This window comes from Peromyscus maniculatus, chromosome 4, assembly GCF_049852395.1.
Source record: "Peromyscus maniculatus bairdii isolate BWxNUB_F1_BW_parent chromosome 4, HU_Pman_BW_mat_3.1, whole genome shotgun sequence".
In the NCBI taxonomy this organism is placed as follows: Eukaryota; Metazoa; Chordata; class Mammalia; order Rodentia; family Cricetidae; genus Peromyscus; species Peromyscus maniculatus.
The window spans coordinates 117,733,517-117,754,595 of NC_134855.1; the positions used below are offsets into that span (position 1 = coordinate 117,733,517).

Here is a 21,079-nt window from a genome sequence, read left to right on the forward strand (position 1 = left end):
GAAGCAGAAAGGAATGTGTAACACAAATCTTAAAAGGTCTTATTAATAAAAATCTCAGTGCCAGGTATTGGGGTAAATTCTGAAAGATCAGAGAAACAAAACAAGCCATAGCCAACCTCACCTCACTAACTCCTCAGCTGATTTTGTTTCCTTAGACTGGAAGCCTCTGAGTTCTCATCCAGATGGATCTCAGCTGAACTGCTGCTAAAAGTCCAAAATCTTAAAGGTTCTCTAGTTCCTGGACCTCATGACTTATATACTTTTCTGCTTCTTGCCATCACTTCCTGGGATTAAAGGCATGTGTCTTTCCCAAGCAGGACATGAGATCTCAAGTCCTGAGATTAAAGATGTGTGCCACCATGCCTAGCTCTGTTTCCAGTGTGGCCTTGAACTCACAGACATCCGGATGGATCTCTGTTTCTGGAATACTAGAATTAAAGAGGTGTGTGCCACCATTTTCTGGCCTCCATGTCTAATCTAGTGGCTGTTCTGTTCTCTAGCCCTCATGTAAGTTTATTAGGATACACAGTATATCAACCACAGGAATACCTACGAGCACTCAGGTTGCTTTCTCCTTTTCAGTCAAGGAACCCATCATATGAAATGGTGTCATCCACATTCAGGATAGGTTACCATGTCTCTTAAGTTAAATCTCTCTGGAAATGCCCTTCAAAAACATGCTCAGAGATTCATCTCCAAGGAGGCTCTAAATCCCACCAAGGGTCAGTCAAGATGAACCATCACAATATTCCTCAAATAGCTGAGAAAGGAGCATCTAGCCTGATTCACACAGTGTACTCTTTGTCATAGGGTACCTACAAACAAATCAGTATTCTTGGCTCTTAAGTTCTGTATAGGTAACAAAAAATAGATACTGAGAGCACTAAGCAGAAAGAAAGTTCTGAAAGGGAAAAAAAATTTCTGAAAGGAACCTTCAAAGGTCTCTTGCTATGGACAGAAAAGGACCAAGAAGTTAATTTTCAGCAATGTTCAGTTTAAAGCTGAGACCAGAAGTTTTATAACCACAGGCTAGTAGTCCTGGATAGTAAAATGTGGAAAAAAATAAGTCACAGCTAAAATTCAGAATCACTGGTCCTAGACCTATTTCACCCTTTAAATAATTAGTTCACTCAATTCTGTGGCAACCACAACACATAGCTCTGTATCACCTACACATCACTGAAAACTGACCCTAGAGTGACTGAGTTACGTCCCTGAAGTTACCCAAACGTCAAATGTCAGGAGCCAGACCTCAAGTCTGTTGCTTGGTCTTGGTTCTTTTCTCCCAGCAGCAGACCCTGAGATAAAGATTTAAGGAGAAACCTCTCTTAATTAGAAAGTAAGCTGGAGAAGCACAGCAGAAGAGAGAGGAGCAGAGAGGAGAAAGCAGCCCAGGAACGGGGTACCATCAAGCAGCTTACCACAGTGTCCAAGACCTCATTCCTAACCATGGCTGCCAGAATTACCTGAGGGATGAGGGACCCAGGGAGTCACATATAAACACCAGTTCCCTTTTGTGGTTAATTTAAAGCTTCTACTTTTCCAGATCAAATACAGTTCTGCAGACTAAAAAGGGGGTGTTCTTGGGAGTGGGGAGCAAAGAATGGCAGGCAGACATGGTGCTGGAGAAGGAGCTGAGAATCCTACATCTTGCAGGTAACAAGAAGTGGTCTGTCATACTGGGAGTGGCTTGAGCACATATGAGACCTCAAAGCCCACCTCCACACTGACACACTTCCTCCAACAAACCACACCTACTCCAACAAGGCCACACTTCCTAAGAGCACCATTCCCTTTAGGGGCCATTCTCTTTCAAACCAGCACAGGTACTAAGAATCTCTCTGTGTTCTCTACTGGAGGAAGTGAAACAACCTATTCCTAAGTTGGCTCACTACATTTCGTAAAAAAGATTCTCCAGCTGTCCAGCTTAAGTTTAGGAACCGGCTCCAACCAGGGGCCTGAGTGTTTATTCTTCACTGATTCTAGAACAGTTTTTAATGTTCTTAATTAGCCTATGTTAATTATAGACAATCATGTGTTTAATTGTGACTTTTCATATATGTATATAATGTATTTTCATCATATTTCAGCCTAATGAGTCCCCTTTCTACTTTCATATTGTTGTGAATTAATAAATTTCATTAGGATTGCCTGGAGAAGCATGGGTAAAGGATTATTTATAGGGGAATAAACAGATACCCAGTGGCTACACCACTGAAGAAAATGTCCGTCCATGTTGCCTCCCCCCCCCCCCCAGCTTTAACCTCCTATAAATACTCAGGCAGGAGTGAGGCTTCCTGAGTGCCTCCCTTCTAACAACCCTTTCTGAGGATTCTGGAGCATTTTGAAGAAATGTGGCAACTAGGGTTTTCACAAACTCCACTAGAATCTTCTCCCCATAGAAGACTGTAGCAGGAATCTTAAGGAGTCTTATTAATAAAATCAAACCCGAGGCCAGTTATTGGGGTCCATGCTGGTAGATCAGAGAGACAGAACAAACCATAGCTATCTCACCTTACCAGTTCCTCAGCTGGTCCTGTTTCCTCAGACTGGAAGCTTCTGTGTCCTCATCCAGAATGAATCTCAGCTGTACTGTGCTGCTCCATAGCCTGAAAGCTTAACCAGGCCAAATGCTTAACCAGCCAAAATCCTCTAGTTTCTGTTCCTCGCGCCTTATATATCTTTCTGCTATCTACCACCACTCCCTGGGATTAAAGGCTGGCTTTCTGGGATTAAAGGTGTGTCACCATGCTTGGCTGTTTCCAGTGTGGCCTTGAACTCACAGAGATCCAGAGGGATTTCTATCTCTGGAATGCTAGGATTAAAGGCGTGTGCTATCACTGACTAACTAGTGGCTTGTCTGTTCTCTGACCCCAGGTAAGTTTATTAAGGTACACAATATTTCGGTGACACAATACCACTACAGAAGACACTACTCAGTCATTTGTGGTTTACAGATTTGTTTTTTAAATCTTGGAACACTCATTTTTTTATTTTAAATATTTCTACTAATTCTTTGGCAATAATTTTTATCATATTGGCCCCCTGCCCTACTCCTCCCATATCCATCCCCTATTCCATTCCCACCCAACTTCGTATCCTCAGTTTTTTAAACCCATCAAATTTGTGCTACCAATCTACCTTCAGGTATATGGACATTGGTTGGAGCACAGTCAACCTACCAAAAGACACACCATTAAAGAGAACTAACTCTTCCTTTCTGGCAGCTATCCTTACCTAAGGATGGGATTCTTCTGTGTCCACATCTCCTCTCTATTCTGACATTTTGTCTATTTTGATTTTTCTTGTGCACGCTGTTGCAATAGCTTAGAATTCATATGTGCAACTGCCTTGTTATGTCTAGAAGACACTTTGTGATCCACCATCCTGTCTCTTACAATTTTTCTGCCCCCTCTTCCATAATGATCCTTGAGCCTTGGATGGAAGGGATATAATATAGATGTCAATTTAAGGATGAGCATTCCAAAGTCTCTCATTTGCAGCACCTTGACCAGTCATGGTTCTCTGTGTTGAGTATTATCTACTATAAAAAAAGAAGCTTCTCTGGTGAAGTTTGAGAGAAGCACTAATCTATGGGAATACAATAAGCCACTAGGAGTTAGTTTAATACTATGTTCATTTAGCAGAGTAATAATAGTAAGTTTTTTCCTAGAACCTAGGGCCTGTCTAGCCACAGGTTTTTGGCTTCACAAACAGTGCCACAAATAAAGTGCCACATCTTGTAGAACAGGCCTTAATTAGGATAACAAAGTAGCTGGTTACTTCCATGACATTCCTGCCACTATTGCACAGTGGGCATATCAGGCTGACAGTTACTGGAGCTTTTGGAATTCACAGCTGGGTAAGACTGATGATTACTTTTCTCCTCCAACAAAGAACATAGTACCTTTTAGTACTATGAAAATAGGGATGAAGCTTCCAGGCTAGAACCAGCTTGATCTCTCCAAGTTCTATGACTCAAATATGTAGTGTCTTCAGCAACAGTTTCTTACCATCGAGTTCTGGGAGGTAATAAAAAACAATGACAATAGCCTGTAGTATTGGTGATTCTAGGAGAACTTACTTGCCAACAACTCTCACAGAGGCCATCCATTCATGACACTAGTGTCTCTATTTGTTAGTCTGTGGTGTCTAGCAAGGGCATTGCTGCCCCATTACCATTAAGTCCACTTAAACTTTTTCTATATATGTTTGTATTTTGGGAAGCTTCTACATAGCATATTCTCATGAGTTTTTCAGAAGGTCATTAGTGTTAACTATCCCTCCCAGTATTCCCTCTTCTACCCTGCCCTCTCACACCCATTCAGTGCTTCATGTCCCATTATTCCGGAACCTTTATACAGAAATGACTTTTAAAACAAGTATTATTTTATATCATTGCATTAAAAAAAACTTCTAGTTTATTTCAGTTGGACTTACTTTTATCAGGATGGATAAAACCACCCACATCATGTCTCATTCTTATTCATCATCTCTTTGTCCATTCATAAGCTAATAGCCTGCAGTAGATTATAGAACAGGGAATCTGTCTCCTCTGTTCCCGGGAGTTCCTTAAATGGTCAGCCTAGGGTAAAGTAAAAACAAGCTAGAAATACAGGTGAGGATTTATGAGCCCTGGGAATCTGAAACAGGAAAGTTGCTTTTTGTCTCCTTGGCTGCCATCTAGTGGTGAGTGATGTGGCATCGACTGAAAACAGTTCAGAAGAGAGGAGACTCTGAAACCAAAACAAAAAATACAATTTGCTAAGGACACCTTAGATCCAGACAAAATACAACTGTCCTCTCTAGTAACTCTTATCTAGATCTTTTCCTCATCGTGGTACATGTTCTTTATCCATAAAAATAAATATGAATTTGATCATCCAAAATTGATGTAATACTAATACTGTGTACTTAGACCAAGACCAAGCAATGGTCCCTGCCTTCTGTGGAGTAGAGACATGAATGCTAACAACAAGTTAGGTGATAAGTGCTTCAAAGAATAATAGATTATTTATGACAGGAGAGGGAGAGAGAGAAAAATACTTGCTCGGGTATGTGTCATTGACAAGTCAAAAGTAGGGCTTGGGTGATGAGTGGATGCCTTCCAGACAGACAAGAGGCAAAAACAACATAGGAGAGCAGGAGGGTGTGTGTTGAAAACAGCACAGAAGGCGTCTCAGGGAAGACACCTTCAGAGACTAGCTCATGAAGGGCTTTCTGAGACTCTATTAGTTTATTATTATAACAAGAAATAGTTTTAAGACCTCAGCAGCATGCACTGAGTAGCACTTGTTTGTCATTCAGCAGCCTGGTTGAACTCAAGAAACCTCTCTAGCTGTCTCTCATCTTCCCCTGGGGATAGCCAAGGATTGGTGGGTTTTCTTGAGCAAAAATATATAGTACAAATACAATAAATCTACATAAACATGCACATTAACCTCTGTAATTTTTCACTCATGTTGGCTTTAAAGTTGAAATTCAAGTAACACATATAAACACCAAGTAGCTGAGTTGATTCCTAAGTCCTTCCAAATGGCTTCTTGACTCAAGCCTAGCCATCTTCTATTTTCACTATTTTTGATTTTGCATTAAAAGCAAACAGGGATGTTCTACCAGCCATTCATCCTGTCCTGCATCATTATGGAGCTTGAGAAAGTGGTACAAGGTCTCTCACAAAAGGCAGTAAAAATTTGTGGTTACAAATATGGAACTTAAGCCAGGCGGTGGTGGCGCATGCCTTTAATCCCAGCACTCGGGAGGCAGAGCCAGGCGCATCTCTGTGAGTTCAAGGCCAGCCTGGTCTACAGAGTGAGTTCCAGGAAAAGCGCAAAGCTACACAGAGAAACCCTGCCTCAAAAAACAAAAATAAATAAATAAATAAAATAAAATAAAAAATAAAAATATGGAACTTAGTACAATTTCAAAACCCAACTTTGCCATTTACAATCATAGGTCTTAGACCATTGGTTCACAACCTGTGGGTTGCAACCCCTTTGGAGTTGAATGACCCTTTCACACAGGTCACACATCAGCTCTCCTGAATATCAGATATTTACATTATAATTCATAGCAGTAGCAAAATTACAGTTATGAAGTAGCAATGAATAATTGTATGGTTGTGGGGTCATGACAACATGAGGAACTGTATTAAAGGGTCACAGCATTAGGAAGGTTGAGAACCAGTGCCTTAGTTTATGAAATCCTCTGTGCCTCAGTTGCCTGACTTACCACATAAAGAACCTGTGGTACCTTCTCCACAGGGGTCTTGTGAGAATGAAATGACATATGACTAAAAATAGCATTAGAAGGATATTGGGCATAAAAATGGGGCTCGGTAATTGTCAACTACTAGTAATGTATCCAAAGCTCACAAATATTTCACACAGGACTGCCAATTACTTCACAACCTGAACAGTGCTAAAACATCTGACAGTTCAAAATTCAAGTCCCCAAGGATAATGAGACCTCTAGCACCATGCAGGTACTCTCTGCAAACCCCAACAGACTGGGGTCTAAACAACTGATGAGTGGTTGTTTGTTTCATGGATCAGAGTTCAGCTTTGCCTAGCCACAAAGCCTCAGCTTCACTCAATACTGGTCTACAGCACAGACTTCCAAGTTCTCTCGAGCAAGCAAAGAGAAGCTTAAATAAGCCTTAAACTGATTCAACCTGCTTGTACAGACACAACCATTCATCCGACCAGAGCTAAGCTTTAGTAGAAAATAAGCCCCAAGTCCCCCAGGTATTTTCTTGTTCCAACCTTGCTATCTCAAAGTCCAGGTCTGAGTATAAATCTAAAACTTAAAAAAAATAATAATTCTGACAACCTCGAAAGAAACAAAAAGAGGAAGGTAAGCAAAAGGCACTCTCATAACTCGGTTTTTTTTTTTTCTTTTCACATTATTTAAAGATGTCCAAAACCTAGAGAAGCTCCTAAGAGAAGCTATCATCAATGGCCAGCCTCGCACAGGCCGAGCTTGGAAAAAGATTCTCATCCTGGTAGAGGGCGTCTACAGGTATGTGAATAACTGGAGGCATTTGGCGCTCAGAGGCTCACAGCAAGCTGCGCAATGGAGAAAAGATGACCTTTCTGGCTAAGGAATAAAGGAGATGCTTGTAGATGCTATGGAGGAACACAGCATAGAGCTATCAATAGAAGTGGCCAGATCTGGGGTTTCCTGTGTTTTCTACAGCCCTGTGCATCTGCTGGAACACTTGAGGACTGATATGCTAGTGAAGCCTTCCTTAGAAATGTCCTCATTGATTATCTGTGTTGCTTCTTTCTAGTACCCCAGCATTTTAAAGACCTTTTGTGCCTGGGCTCTTCAACATCAGGATGTCCCAAGACATGTCTGTCACAGATGTTTCAGTGTGTGGCCCCAATCCCCCTATGTGGACAGGGAACCCAAGCACCTACTTCAGTCATTAATCAAGTAGGTTAATGACTGGCATCAGAATACAGGGGCCTAACCTCGAGGGCAATCCTTCCTCCACAGTGTGGATAGTAGTGTGCTGATCTTAGCATTTGGTAATATTCTCAGGACTATTCTCCTGCCCTCCTTAAGCTAGGCAGTAAAATACCTACTAAGTCATTCAGAGCAACACTTATCTTGCTGGCTGTGATTGAATTTGCCTCATTCTCTTTCTAAATCGATTACCATGGCTCAAATGGAAATTGCATTCAAGCATTTCTTCTGCTTATACCCTATTCTGTAAGCCAAGGAAACATTATCTCAGAGTGCCCCTTCTTAAATCAATTCCAAAACAATCCCTACAGCAAGAGAAACTTGGGGCTATATCCCTTGTGAGTTTCTGATAGAGACCTGCAATATAAAGGGAGGAGGTGAGGGCTGGATAAGCCCCAAGGAAGAGTATGGCTGCAAAGGATTCATAAGAACAACACAGCACTGTGAGCCCTCCCTCTGCAGGCCCTCCTCTTCTGTACAAAGAGCAAACATTGCTACACAGACAGTGTATTGTTTTCTAATGTGAAACCTCTTCAACTGAAAACAAACGAGATTATGAAGATATTATCTTTATCAATCACAAGTGAACACTGTCAGTCATAAGTCAACACTGAGTAACAAAGAAACGTGCCCTACCCCCTTTTTTGGAGGGAGAGGGGGTGAATTATCCCAAGTCAAAGATAGTATAAAAACTGGAGTCATTTTTTTAAATTGTCATTGATTAGAGTTCTGTAGTTGCAAAGATGGCACTTCATAGTACATCACTTTCCACACCTACATCATTATTTTCTAACGTCAATCCCAGGAATATGCAGTGCTTACAAAATCCCTAAAACAGTGGTTTAGAAAGCTGGGGTGATTTTTGCCCCCATCTCCAACCAGAGAGCATTTGTCAGATGTTAGTGGTCACACATGTAGTAGAATACTATTGACATCTAGTGGAGAGAGGCTGGGAATGCTCCTGAACATCCTGCAAAGCACAAAGCATTTAGAAGAATTCTGTAGTTCAAAAGGGCAATAGTGCCAGAGCTGAGAAAGCCCTACTATAGGATAGTTGACTACTCATTGTCCTGAAACTTGAACTTATAGGAAGTAATTTCATACTGAGTGAGCCTATGCCGTCATAACTTTAAGTAGCAAGCTTTCTCCCTGTGTGGTTTGTAGCAGCTGCCAGCCTGAAAGGGATACAAGCAACCCTTATCTAAACACCTGTCATTCAGGCTTGGAGTCATGGTACGATGAATTGGCTGAGGGAAGGTAGACTGGGCATCTCCTTTAACCAGAGTCAAAAGAACACAATCTCAAACAAACAGAACTTGTCTCCACTAAAGGAAAGGTTATATTTTTAAGCGCTTGGATAGTGACTGAAATTAGAGGTCCATCAGTGTTTTCCGGACAAATATTCGCATCAAAAACCACTACAGCAGCCAGATTTATTAGGGACTAGGCTAGGCTTTGCCCTATTCTGTTGGTGGGGGCGGGAGGTATGCAGGTGTAGACTTCTGACCCTAAGCCAACCAGGCACTAAACTACAATTTAGCAATGGCAACTCTCAGTTAACTATTGCCGTGTAACAAACCACTCCAAAGAATAAAGTTATACAGTGATCATTTCTTATTTTCCTTGGTCCTGTAAGTCAGGTCTACTGCCACACACAGTATTCATTGAGCTCATTCACAAGACTGCAGTCAGTCAAGAATTCAAGTAGGGATGGAATATCCAAAATTACCTCATTCACACATTTAGCACTGGCTTTTGGGAGGTGACTGGGGTGCCTTTTTCTCATTCACATGAATCCATTTATTTTATGGGCACCAAAACTGGGAATTGTGTTATTTGGTGTTGACACAAAAACATCAGATCATCTATTCAGAGCTTCCTGACAACATGGCCCCTGGCTTTTAAGACAGAAAACCCAGAATTTTCCATTGTTTTAAGAGAGTGGCCGAGAATTAATGCTGTGCCCTGTTGACCAGAGCTAGCCTGGATTCCAAGAAAGGAGAATTCCACTTTAACTCTCGATGGGAAAGTTAGATTATGTACAAAGCCATGGAAAACGTGCAGGCATCTATCTTTTTGCATCAGTCTATCGCAGATCAATCAACCTAGCATGTATACTGGGCAAAGTTTCTATGTCAGAAACATGCTGCCACAAAAAGCTTCCTCTTCTCTTCTCTTCATGATAATTATGCAGCCTCAACAGCCTCCATACCACCAGCAGCCTCAGGTCTTCCTTTGTAAACCAAGACTAGCCTGACATGAATTCTTGAGCAAAATTCCAGTTGGAAAGCTCTCATTTGAGCACGCCAATGTAGAACTATCACCAGAAAATGAACTTGCTTTTCATAGGATTTTCCAAAGTGTCAGGGTTGGGAATGTGAGATCAATTGTTTCTAAGTCTACTTCTCTTCCTAAGAAGTGTGTTACAGATGCATACCTGGTTGGTAGCTACCAAAAGCTTCTTCTACATTTTAACTCCTAGGGTTGGTTGTCTGTTGTTGTTTATCTCTTACTTGTCTGCCCCATGGGTAAAGTACACCACCACACCTTGCTCACCCACAACAATATTTTCATAATTCTTAAAGAGAAAAGTTAAACTTTCAAGTCATTAAGTTTGAAAGAGGCTTCAAAATAGAAATGTGTAGGTGACTAGACTAAGAATCCAGACTACTTCACAAAATTAGTAACAATCAATAATAATTACTATTGCCATATCCATGGGTATTCCTATTTTTTGTAGAGAATATAGAGAAGTCAGGATTTGGAGACAGATCTGGGACCTGGATTCAGATCCTGGCATTGGTCCCCAGAGTTGTGTACCTTCCATAGAACATGTATGCAAGTATTAAGATCATATAAGCCAGTGTCTGGCAGAGACAAAACCCAGAGAAAGCCCACAATGAAGAGTAACTATCTTCATAATCTCACATTTTCAGTTAGAGAGGTTTCAAGTTGGAAAACAGTAAGCTGTCTATGTAGTAAAATTGTTTGCTCTTCTTACAAAAAAGGATGGATGCAAAGGGAGGACTCATATTGCCCACATGTTTACTCCTTGCTAAACATTCCAAGAGCACAATATTGCACAAACCTGTTGAGATTATAAGGATGAAGAAACAGAGGCTCAGAGGCCTAAATAAACTGCCCTAGGGTAGATTAATAAAATGAAGCACAGCTGGCATTGAAAATCAAGTGGTCCTGGTAGGACAAAGACTCAATGTAGATAGAAGAGGCAGCCTATCTGTTGACATCCAGTTTATAAACACTAAAAGTACAAAGTCATTCTGACTTAAAGTAATCCTATCTAGGCTTCAATTTCTCCATCTGTAAATTAAGGAGGTTGAAAATTCAAGTCTAAATACAGTGAATCCACAACTTAGGGTCTAAAGTCAAATATTATTATTTTAAGGTTCTAATCTGATGTCCTAATACTGTGTTAAACACATATTGCTGTGGGTTGGAGAATATCCCTTCAACCCTAACTGCGGCAGCAGTCTAAGATCTTCCCAAAGGAGAAGAATTCACACCAGGACAGAGATAGCACAAGTAAATAATCAAGGTTTCTTTCAGCCAGTGAGAAAGCAAAAGGGAAGTGCACCATCTTGGCTCAAGGCAGAGCTGAATTGAAAGGTAACAATAAAAGACTCTCTAGCATCTCATAAGTCATGGTCTACCATCCATGGGGCAGTTTGGGATGGTCTCCTTCCTGGAATAGTGGAGTTTTTCTTAGAAGCCATCCTTAACCTCTATTACAATTAGATACATTAGATGCAAGAATATGTTTTTAAAAACCTAACTACCCATAAAGTTCAGGTTACTAGGAGAACATAAGAACTTCATGTTATTGGAGCTGACTAGCCAGGGCTGCCAAGACTATCCTCGCTGTTTTGTTTGTTTTGTTTTGTTTGTTTGTTTTTTTCTCTGATCCCTGTCTTTCTTCCTCTTATCTGGTCAAGGGGGCTGTATACCCAGCTAAAAGTTCTCTTACTCCTCCAACTTTGTTGTCTTAGCCCTAAAAATCATTTTAACCCTAATATTTGTTTGGACCACAGCATTATTTCTGTAGTATCTGAGGAGAATAGATTCCTTATCAATTCATAAAGGTTAAGAAGTCTCAAAATGATTCAAAACCATGCTGCTAGTAAAGATGTCATAGGTAACTTGGAACACAAACTAGCATAGTTAGAGCCCAAACTTTCAGAATCCAATAGTATGAGCCAACCTTTCCCAAACCAGACCCATAAGCATATGATGAATTGGCAGAATATCTTGAGTCTAAGAATAGACTAAGAGCCCTTCTCCCTCAAACTGTGAAGATTGAAGAATAACTTCAGTGGTAAACTTTCTCCAATCCTTTATAGTTTCAACATGTAAAGACAAAGAATAAGATGAGTTTGGTCCTAACACTCTCCTCCCTCATTCTCCTTTTTGTCTCTCTATCCCAGTCTCTGTCTCTTCCCCATCCCTTTCGTCTCCTCTACATCTCCACGCCCCCCCACCTCCCTTTTCGAACCTCTTTCTCTCCACCCCCAACCTTCTTCTCTTCTCTTTGGTTAAACCTTGGAAGAGTTTTCCACCATACAAGTTTCCTGAGGTGTGGTTTAATTTTTGGTTTCCATGTGGAAAAGAGGATGATGAGAGGATGATTTCAAAAACAAGTCTGATCACTTCAGCTAATGCAATAAAAAAACAAAATAGTAATTTACTGACGTGTGGGTTAAAGAATAATTCAAGTCCCCTAGACAGAGCCTCAGATTAACTGATGACATTATCTTTATTTATAGCAGTATTTTATTTCTTTTTCTCCTAGTAAAGTCAAAAGAAAAGCAAAGCCTTTCATCCAGGAAAAAATAACAACATGCTATGTGTTTTTCTTTATTGCTTTTGGTCTTGATTGTTTTGACAGAAACTAGTGATGATAACACAAAATAACTACTTTATACTTTCACCCAGATGCATTATCCCTCTATAGCAAAAGGTTTTATGCAAATTCAATAATACTGAAAAAATGAAAACAGTGTGGCTGAATATAACTATACAAAAGCTGAGTTCCCATTAGGACTCTATGTGTGCCTGGCATTAACTCCAAAACTCAGCAGTACTGCAGAGTCATTAATCTTGGAGGAAGAAATACAAACCAGGTGGTCAGGTCCTTACATCAGCTAGAGCAGCCCATGGAAAGATGGCTAATTAGCTGTGGAGACTGTCTACAAACACTGTTCAATGTTAACTTTGCCTCCTGCCAAATTCAGTTCCAGAAAAAAGGAATGGCTATTTGTGTCATGTCAGGTTTCTAGCATATTTGTGTTGCCAACTTACAGCACTTTAAAGACAAGAAAAAATCTAAGAATTTTGAGGGTTTGAAGCCATTTATCATGTTTGACTCCACATGCCTTCATTTTAGAAGATTCAACACAGAACTTTGTTAAAGGTCCCTGTTTTCTCGTTAGGACTCAGTGAAACTTTCCCCTTCTAAGCTCACTGAGTACCTGGGATGGTCTGACAGTTGACAAGCATGAGTGCTAGCTATTATAAAGATCCTGTGAAGAAGGCTTCATCATTGTGCTTATAATACGTAAGAATGAAGCACAGGATAATGAACATCATACAGGCTGCCCAAGACCCAGTTTAGAAAATGTTGTGGCCACAATCTAAGCCCAAGGGAGGCAGAGAATGATATTGCCTCCTCCTCAGTGGAGACAATTTTAATAAGCAAGAAATTTAAAATAGTGTTGGAAGTAACTCACAAACATGCATAAGAGAGGACCATTTGGTCTTCCATTAAAATCAGAACTTGGCCATCCAAATGACCTTGTGAAATACCCACACGCTGTATCATTGATGGTTAAATTCAGCTCCTTTGGTCTGGATAGCTGTGACACTCAAATGGACTGTTTTGACTGAATCAACCTAACACTTAAGCTTATTTTTTAATGTATTATATACAATCTTATACCTAACAAGGGAGGATGGAGAAGTTCACCACTCTTCAAATGATCAGTCTGTAACTAAATCGAAGGGTTGCTTGAGTTGTTTGACAAGCTGCATTGTGTTGTGAACATTGGAGTCTGTTTTCTTAGAGCCAGACTATCTGTACAGTCCAAGCTGTGCAGTGCAAAAGCTTTCAGTATTCTGAGAACTAAGTAGAGCCAGTGTTCTTTAAAACCCATTGAGATCCAGAGGTGCCATGTAAATATAAAATTTAATTTTACTTCCTAGTTGGCTTTATATTTACCCTTCTCTAAGGACTTGAAACATATTACAGTTTGCACTACCATGGAAAATAAAACACCTAGATACTCTCTTATCACTATACACACTAAAATTGGGACAACAGAGATTGGCATGATCCTGGGCAAGCATGACATGTCAATCTGTGAAGTAATTCATATTCTTTTGGGAAACACATAGAATATATATCACAAAGAATAAACCTTAAACTGGGGATTTCAGTTAATGTATCAAAATTGGCTCATCAAAGTATAATAAATGGCCCACACTAGTGGGTGACATAAATGTCAGGAGAAATTTGGTAAGACTAGGGATTCAAGAATCCTCGGTACCTTTTGCTCAGTTGTTCTACAAATCTAAAGCTATTATTTAAAAGTTCTATCACTTTAAAAGCTTTTTTTTAAAAAAAACTGAAATCTAAAACTTAGAAAACTAAAATAAATAATAAACTACATCTAAAGCAAAAGGATTGGTTAGTAGGGGTAAATCCCAAAGTGGTGTCCTTAACTACTGGTGTGAGCTTATCCTGGAAGCTTGTATGTATAGTCAACCAGCCCTTCCCCCCTCACCTCTGGAACCTCTGTGGGAGGAACCCAGAATCCTGTGCCTTAACCTTGTCAGGAGTTTTAAGGCTGGATCCATTTCTGTTCCATTACTATGAAGAAAGGGCTCAACCAGGAGCCTCACAAAAGTCTGATTTGTGATGAGTGCTGAGCAGGGATACTAAGGGATATTTTATTGTGTGATAATTAATACAATGATGTCTGAAGTTCTGTGTATTCTTAATTTCCCCAGTTTAATCTTTAGCAGTTCAGATGCTAAATTTAGATCCGGTGGGCAGGATCAAACAAAAAAAATAGCAGGTAGATCAAAGTGGCTCAGAGTGGAGCACTTTTACCTATCCCAAAAGCATTGATCAAACTGCAATAATCAGCTTTCCAAACAAATTATGTCCATAATATGGTAAGTTTATTTTTGAGTTGAGAACTAAAAATAATAACCCAACCCACTCAATCCATCAAATATAAAGTATTTTATTAAAGTAGCATGGACATGCAGAGAAGCCTTACAAGACTGAAAGGTTGTCATTGCTGAATAAAATATGCCGACAGAAGAGTGACAGATCCTCCTTGTCAGCAGGCTGACAGTGGCAGGGCAGGCTTTCTGTGAAGCACTAGAAGGAAACTAACAGATCTTTCCAGAAGGTTATTCACTACTTACCAAGAATTTTTCCTTCTGTGCTAGCATGGAAGGTTCCATTGTGAATCTGCCCCAGATAGTGGCTCTAAAGAAGAAATACAAGGCTTATCTCTACATGGATGAAGCTCACAGTATTGGTGCTACGGGCTCCAGTGGCAAAGGTATCAGAGAGTTCTTTGGACTGGCCCCTGAAGATGTGGACGTATACATGGGCACATTCACCAAAAGCTTTGCAGCCTCGGGAGGCTATATAGCAGGGAAAAAGGTAAGAAAGGAACTCCCAGTGTTTGTGTAGATCCTGAACACCCTAGGGAAGCAGGAAATTCTCTGAATTTCATGTAAATTTCGGTTCAGCTCACCTGTAACATGTTGTAAAGAGAAGTGTGGAAAGAATAATCACATCACAACAAAATAACAATAGCAAGGGCACAATATGCAGAGTACCTTGGAGAGAGTTAACTCTGCTGGACTCTGGGACGTCTTGTAGAGTGATCATCAGTCAGTCTTGTAGACAAAGAGACAATAGCATACACCAACCCACAGAAGTAATAAGGGATCCTATAAGAACTACAAGGGATGGGGTGTAGAAGTATCTAAGTAGTTAAGACTACTGGTTGCTCTTCTGGGTTCAATTCTTGGCACCCCATGGTGGCACACCACCATCTGTAACTCCAGCCCCAAGGATCTGAAGCCTCAGCTGGCACTGTACAAATATGGTACACAGACATACATGCAGGCAAGATCTGCACACAATTTTTTAATTCAAAACTTAAAGAATTAGGAGGTGTGTGTGTGTGTGTGTGTGTGTGTGTGTGTGTGTGTGTGTGTGTGTTGAAAATAAAGTAAGTAATAGCAACAATTGGAAAAGTTCATGTATTAAAGAAGTTGGCCTTGTGGATTTTACAAGTTGTCACCTAAACAACAACAGAGTAAAAATGGATTTTTAAGATTATTTTTCTGAGAAATAACTATTTTCTATAATGTTAGATAACCCATCTTCTACAATCTCAAAATGTCTGAAGATTTGGATCAGATGACATTATAATGTTAAATGATGACTGCCCCCATTGTCTTGTTCTTATATTATTACTTATTTGTTAATGAAAAATAAAATAATAAGTATTTGGAAGAAATTTTTAAGGAGAAGGGAAAAAGACAATCAAATATTCAGATATAGATCTAAGGGACAAAGAGGCTGTGCCATGTCCCTTTGCATGTGCCTTTTCCAAATCATGGCAGTTATCTCATACAAGCCTACACTTGTCCCAAAGAGACTTTTTATAGCTCCAACTAGCAGGGCATTGTAGGCCCCAAATTAATGCATGGAGGTGCTACTAAAAGGTTATCTAAGCCAGGCAGTGGTGGCACGAGCCTTTAATCCCAGCATTCACTCAGGAGGCAGAAGCAGGCAGATCTCCATGAGTTTAAGGCCAGCCTGGTCTACAGAGTGAGTTTCAGAACAGCCAAGGCTACACAGAGAAACCTCATGTTGAAAATTCGGCGGTGGGGGGTGGGGTGGGGAATATCTAAAATTTCCAGTTCCTTGTCCACTCTGACCAGCAGGAACAAAAGTTCAGCCTACTGGTCAACCAGTTAGACCAATTGGGGTATGTAGCAGACAGCTACTATCACTAAAAGCCAGTGGTTTAAAACAACATATTTCATCTTAGCCACTCACCATGAGACATACAGATGCCTAAAATCCTGTTTGAAGTGGTATTTGCCCTCCTTTAACTGCTGCTTTCTTCTATACTCAAAGCATTGTATTTCATCCTCCCTCCGGTGCCCTACGGGGATGAGCTAGGTAATGCTAGAAACAGAGGGAATGCCAGATCCTCAAAGACTTCTAGTGAAAGGTTGATATTTCCTTCCTAACTGTCACTTCAGTGGGACCAGAGGGTCTCGGGGTGAGGAGCTGTCTATTCCGGGTTACCTTGCCTTGTGAGGCCTTGATTGCTTTAGCAGCAGTTCTGAGCCACAAAACTTTTAACCAAGCGTAACTCTGTTTCCTGAACCAAAGGCACCTGAATAAACTGAAGCAAGCAGATCCTTGAAATGTTGTCAGATTTGTTGGATGTCACATTTTTCTCCTTGGAGTGCCTTCATTTGATACCTCTTTTAAACAAAGGCTCAGGACTAGCAGCAGGAGGGACGGTTCCCTGGGATCCTGTCACATGTTTTCTGTTCTGAAGGCAGGTGCAGGATTTCAAAAGAGGAATACTCGTGTCTACATGACTTCTAATCCTGTAGGGTAGAGATGGAGCAATTGTGAAAACTATCATTATTACATGAATCACTCCTACATTCTTTTTTTCCTTCTCCTAACACATGTTTTCCTGCAGTATCTCAATTAACCACCAGGTGGCATCATGAATTAGAGTGTGTATGACAAGGTTCATTAAGCAAACATGGCTGTAAAACACCAAGATACAAAACCTTGAAGACACAGACAGAATTCAGTACATGGAGATTGAGCAAGAGAATGGAGGCCACAAACCTCGAAAATAATCAAATGGGTTCAAAACTCTAGAAAAAGATAAAAATACTTGGATCTGAAATCTCTTGTTAATCTTGGTGTGCAGACAATATTTTTTTTTTATCATTTAGTTAGTTAGTTAGTTATTTTCCAGCCAAATCACAGTTTCCCCTCCCTCCCTCCTCTCTTCCCAGTCCCTCCCCACAACCTCCTCTCTCCTCCCCTACCTCAAATCCTCCTCATGTCTCTTCAGTAAAGGGCACCCCCCCCCATATATATCAGCCAGCTATGGCATATCAAATTGCAGTAAGACTAGGCACCTCCTCTCCTAGTACGAGGGAAGGGTTCCAAAAGCAGATAACAGAGTCAGAGACAGCCCCTGATCCCACTGTTAGAAGTCCTAGGATAAGACCAAGCTACACAACTGTAACATACTTGAAGAGGACCTCGGTCAGTCCCATGCAAGCTCTCTGGTTGGCTGGCGAAAGACTTTTTTTGTTTGTTTGTTTGTCTTAGTGAGGATTCTTATTGCTGTGAAGAGACTGTGGCAACTCTTTTTTTTTTATTTTACTTAATTAACATTTTTTCATTTATTTTACATACCGACCACAGTTTCCCCTCCCTCCTCTCCTCCCGTTCCTTCCCCTGACTCCCACAGACAATATTCTTAATAACTGCAATGAAGATGTTCTAGGAATCTTTGTGGAGAGGATCAAGAGCTGAGTTTTGCCCATTAGCAACCAGAAGAATCGTGCAAGTGGAAAATACTTGGAAACAAGTGAGGGAAGGAAAAAAAAAATTCTCTTGGTGCTAAGATCTCACGGAAAGCAGAGGTGTTATTGAGGTCTCAGTTTTCTTTCTTAAGTGTACTACCAATTCATCTGGAATCAGGGGTAATTCCAAGATGAAGCAGTTTCTCAAAAACCTATGAGGTTTTCCCTTCTGCTCTTTGGGTTGGGAGCTCTGTTGACAGCGAACACTTCACTCAGGAGGACATCCTCCCATGATGCTCCAGGTGAACAATCTAGAGCATCACTTCACTTTTCAACTTGTAATTTTTATCTCTCTAACTGCTGGGGGAATGTGCTCAACACTGCTCACCCACCCTCTGTTCTCCTGAGCATGATCCTGCATCTTCTTGTATCTCTGCTGTTGCCCAGTAGCTTCTCCCAGCCTCCTCAGGATGATGACTGGCAAATAAGTGAAGCAGAGATAGTCCTTGTGACTGATAGACTGCAGGGTTGTAATTCTAGAGGAGGGAAGTGGGAGACAGAGGCTAGGTTTGGGGTGATAGTTAGCTCCAGTGGCCTGAAAAGCAAGCAAAGGCAGGTCCCTTGCAGAAGCAGTTCTGTGCTGGTATTTTCAGCCCTGCCTGTGTATAATAGCCCTTTGAAGTAAATAGGGGTCATGGAATGAGTACCAAGATGTTTATTCTAAAAGCCTCCTGTCTGATTTCCTCCCCAAAACCCACCCTTGCCCTTGAACTCCAGGCCTATGGGTAAAGAAAATAATCAGGGTTTTGAACTTGAAAAGAAAAAAGGGCTTGGAACTCTGTGTCTGAGAGGACCTCTAACCCGCTCCCAAAGAAAGACACAGTGCAGACTCGACTTGCAAAGGACCAAAGTCAACTCTTAATTCATGCCTTGTAGTACCCAGTCAGGGAATGAAGGGATGGAATCAGTGGGCTTTCCTTGACACTCTCCAGAAGTTACTACAGAACTCTACTTCTTCAACCACGCAAGCAAAATACCCTTTCCCCGGACTAGGACAAAATGGGCTCAGTCCAAAGGAATTATACTGTAGGACAGACAGTCTTCAGGTTCAAGGGGGTGATTTCTCACTGATGCTCTATTACTCAAACTAAGGATACTTGCAACTGACTGCATGAAATTCCTCAATTTATGAACGGAAATTGGAGGTAGGGACATTTTGATCAAAAGAAGCTTTGCTTTGTTTCCTTGTCTGATCTTTGTGGTGAATACTTCCTAGCTGAGATGTTGCTCCACTTGTTCCTAAGAATACAACTTGCTCATCCTTAGTGCATCAAGGGACTGGCCATCCTTCCTGTCGCTGAAGCTCCTTGGCTTTCCGGTCAACTGTCACTATGTGCAGGCTCTCTGCTAAGTCCCTACAGTGGACTTGGAGAAAAGGGTACCCTTCATTACTTTCTCTCCTGGGACACACTCCCTTTGACAAAATAAGAATATTATACACAAAAACCCCAAAAGAGCAAAGTCTGTAGAACAGGGAAGTACCACAGGGTAAACAGGAGAGCCGGACCCTGTGCTTCCGAGACTCACTTCATCTCATACTGAGGCTACTCTGCACTCGTTTTGAAGAAGTGATCAGCATGGTGTTAAAGGTGGAAACTCCTGAACCAGAGTCACTGGGTCCAAATCCTTACCTTACCATCATTTGTAAAGAATTTTCAGGATGTCTGTGACTCATTCCATTATCCTACATATAAAACTGGGATTAAAAAGCATTGCCTACCTCAGAATTGTTGTAAGTGAATTAACACATATGAAGTTCTTAAAATGGACTTGAAAGTGTCCTGTGAATGTTGGCTATGGTGTCAGCTTCTGGCCTCAGCTTCTCCTCTGAGCCATTCAATAGCTCATCAAGTTCATGTTCTCCTTTCTTCAAGGTCTGTCTGTTTTATTGTTGTAGTTGGTAGCAGTTAAGTTAGGTTTGGTTGGGTTTGATTTGGTTTCACTCCTGCCACTACCCCTCTTGGGATGGAGGAAGAAACAAGCTGCATTTCATTGGTTGATTCCTTGCAGCTACTCATATGCAGGCAATTTAACCTTAGATCATTCCCTTTGCGAATAAGCAAACTGAAATTACAAAATCCCAAGAAGTTTTGTGTTTTGGTCCCTGCCTCCACCCCTCAAATGCTTCCTGTTCTACAAATCCTTAAATTAACAATCCAACAACTGCCATTAACTGCTTTAGCTACCATAATGTACCTTTTTTCTAAGAAATACATATATTCACTCATATATATATATATATGAATAATATATATATCCTCATAATGACTCTCAGGTAAGTAAGATGTGTATCACTGTTATCTCACTTTGCAAAGAAGAAAACTGAGATAGCAAGCTTAGTTATTTTGTGCATAGTCACATAGCAGTCAGTAACAAAGCCAAGATTTGGACTGAGCAATTAAGTTCCAGAACTTATGTTTCAATTCTGGGACATACTATCCCTCAAGGAAACAACTCCTGATCACCTTGCTTCAAAGCCACTCCCAACTGACTCCTCCAATCTTTACTCATACATTCCACCCTCAATATTCATTTTAGCAAGCCGATATATGTGCTTTTTAACCTCATCTGCATTCCTCCAAATCCACTCATCTGCTGTGGTCAGATCACCCCTTGAAACACTCCTCCATAGACACAGGAACCTATAAGCCTCCATTGTCCAATACCTATGACTCATTGACTGTCCCCTCTTTGCCTCCCCTAGCAGCCTGTGGGAAAGTATTTAATCTCAACAGAGAATGAAAATCCATACTACCATTTACCAAAGGGCAGAACACAATCTCTGAAGGACACTTCATCTTTAATTATTGGGAAATCAACAAAGATCTCTCTTTGAGAGGCTCCAGATCATCCAGAGCAAACTTCCTTAAATATCACATAGCTGATGCTTCAAGACCTGCCATGTCATCTACACTCTTCAAGAGAAGGGAAT

The 21,079-nt window shown here is 40.8% G+C and overlaps 1 protein-coding gene across 1 annotated transcript in view; it reads left to right on the plus strand.

Annotated features, from left to right (window-relative positions):
* Positions 1 to 21,079, plus strand: part of Sptlc3 (serine palmitoyltransferase long chain base subunit 3) — a 130,776-nt gene that overhangs the window by 70,830 nt on the left and 38,867 nt on the right. The window contains exons 7-8 of the mRNA XM_006983675.3: positions 6,915 to 7,020; positions 14,944 to 15,163. Of these exons, the coding sequence (XP_006983737.1) occupies positions 6,915 to 7,020; positions 14,944 to 15,163 (326 nt within the window). The remainder of the gene's footprint in view (positions 1 to 6,914; positions 7,021 to 14,943; positions 15,164 to 21,079) is intronic.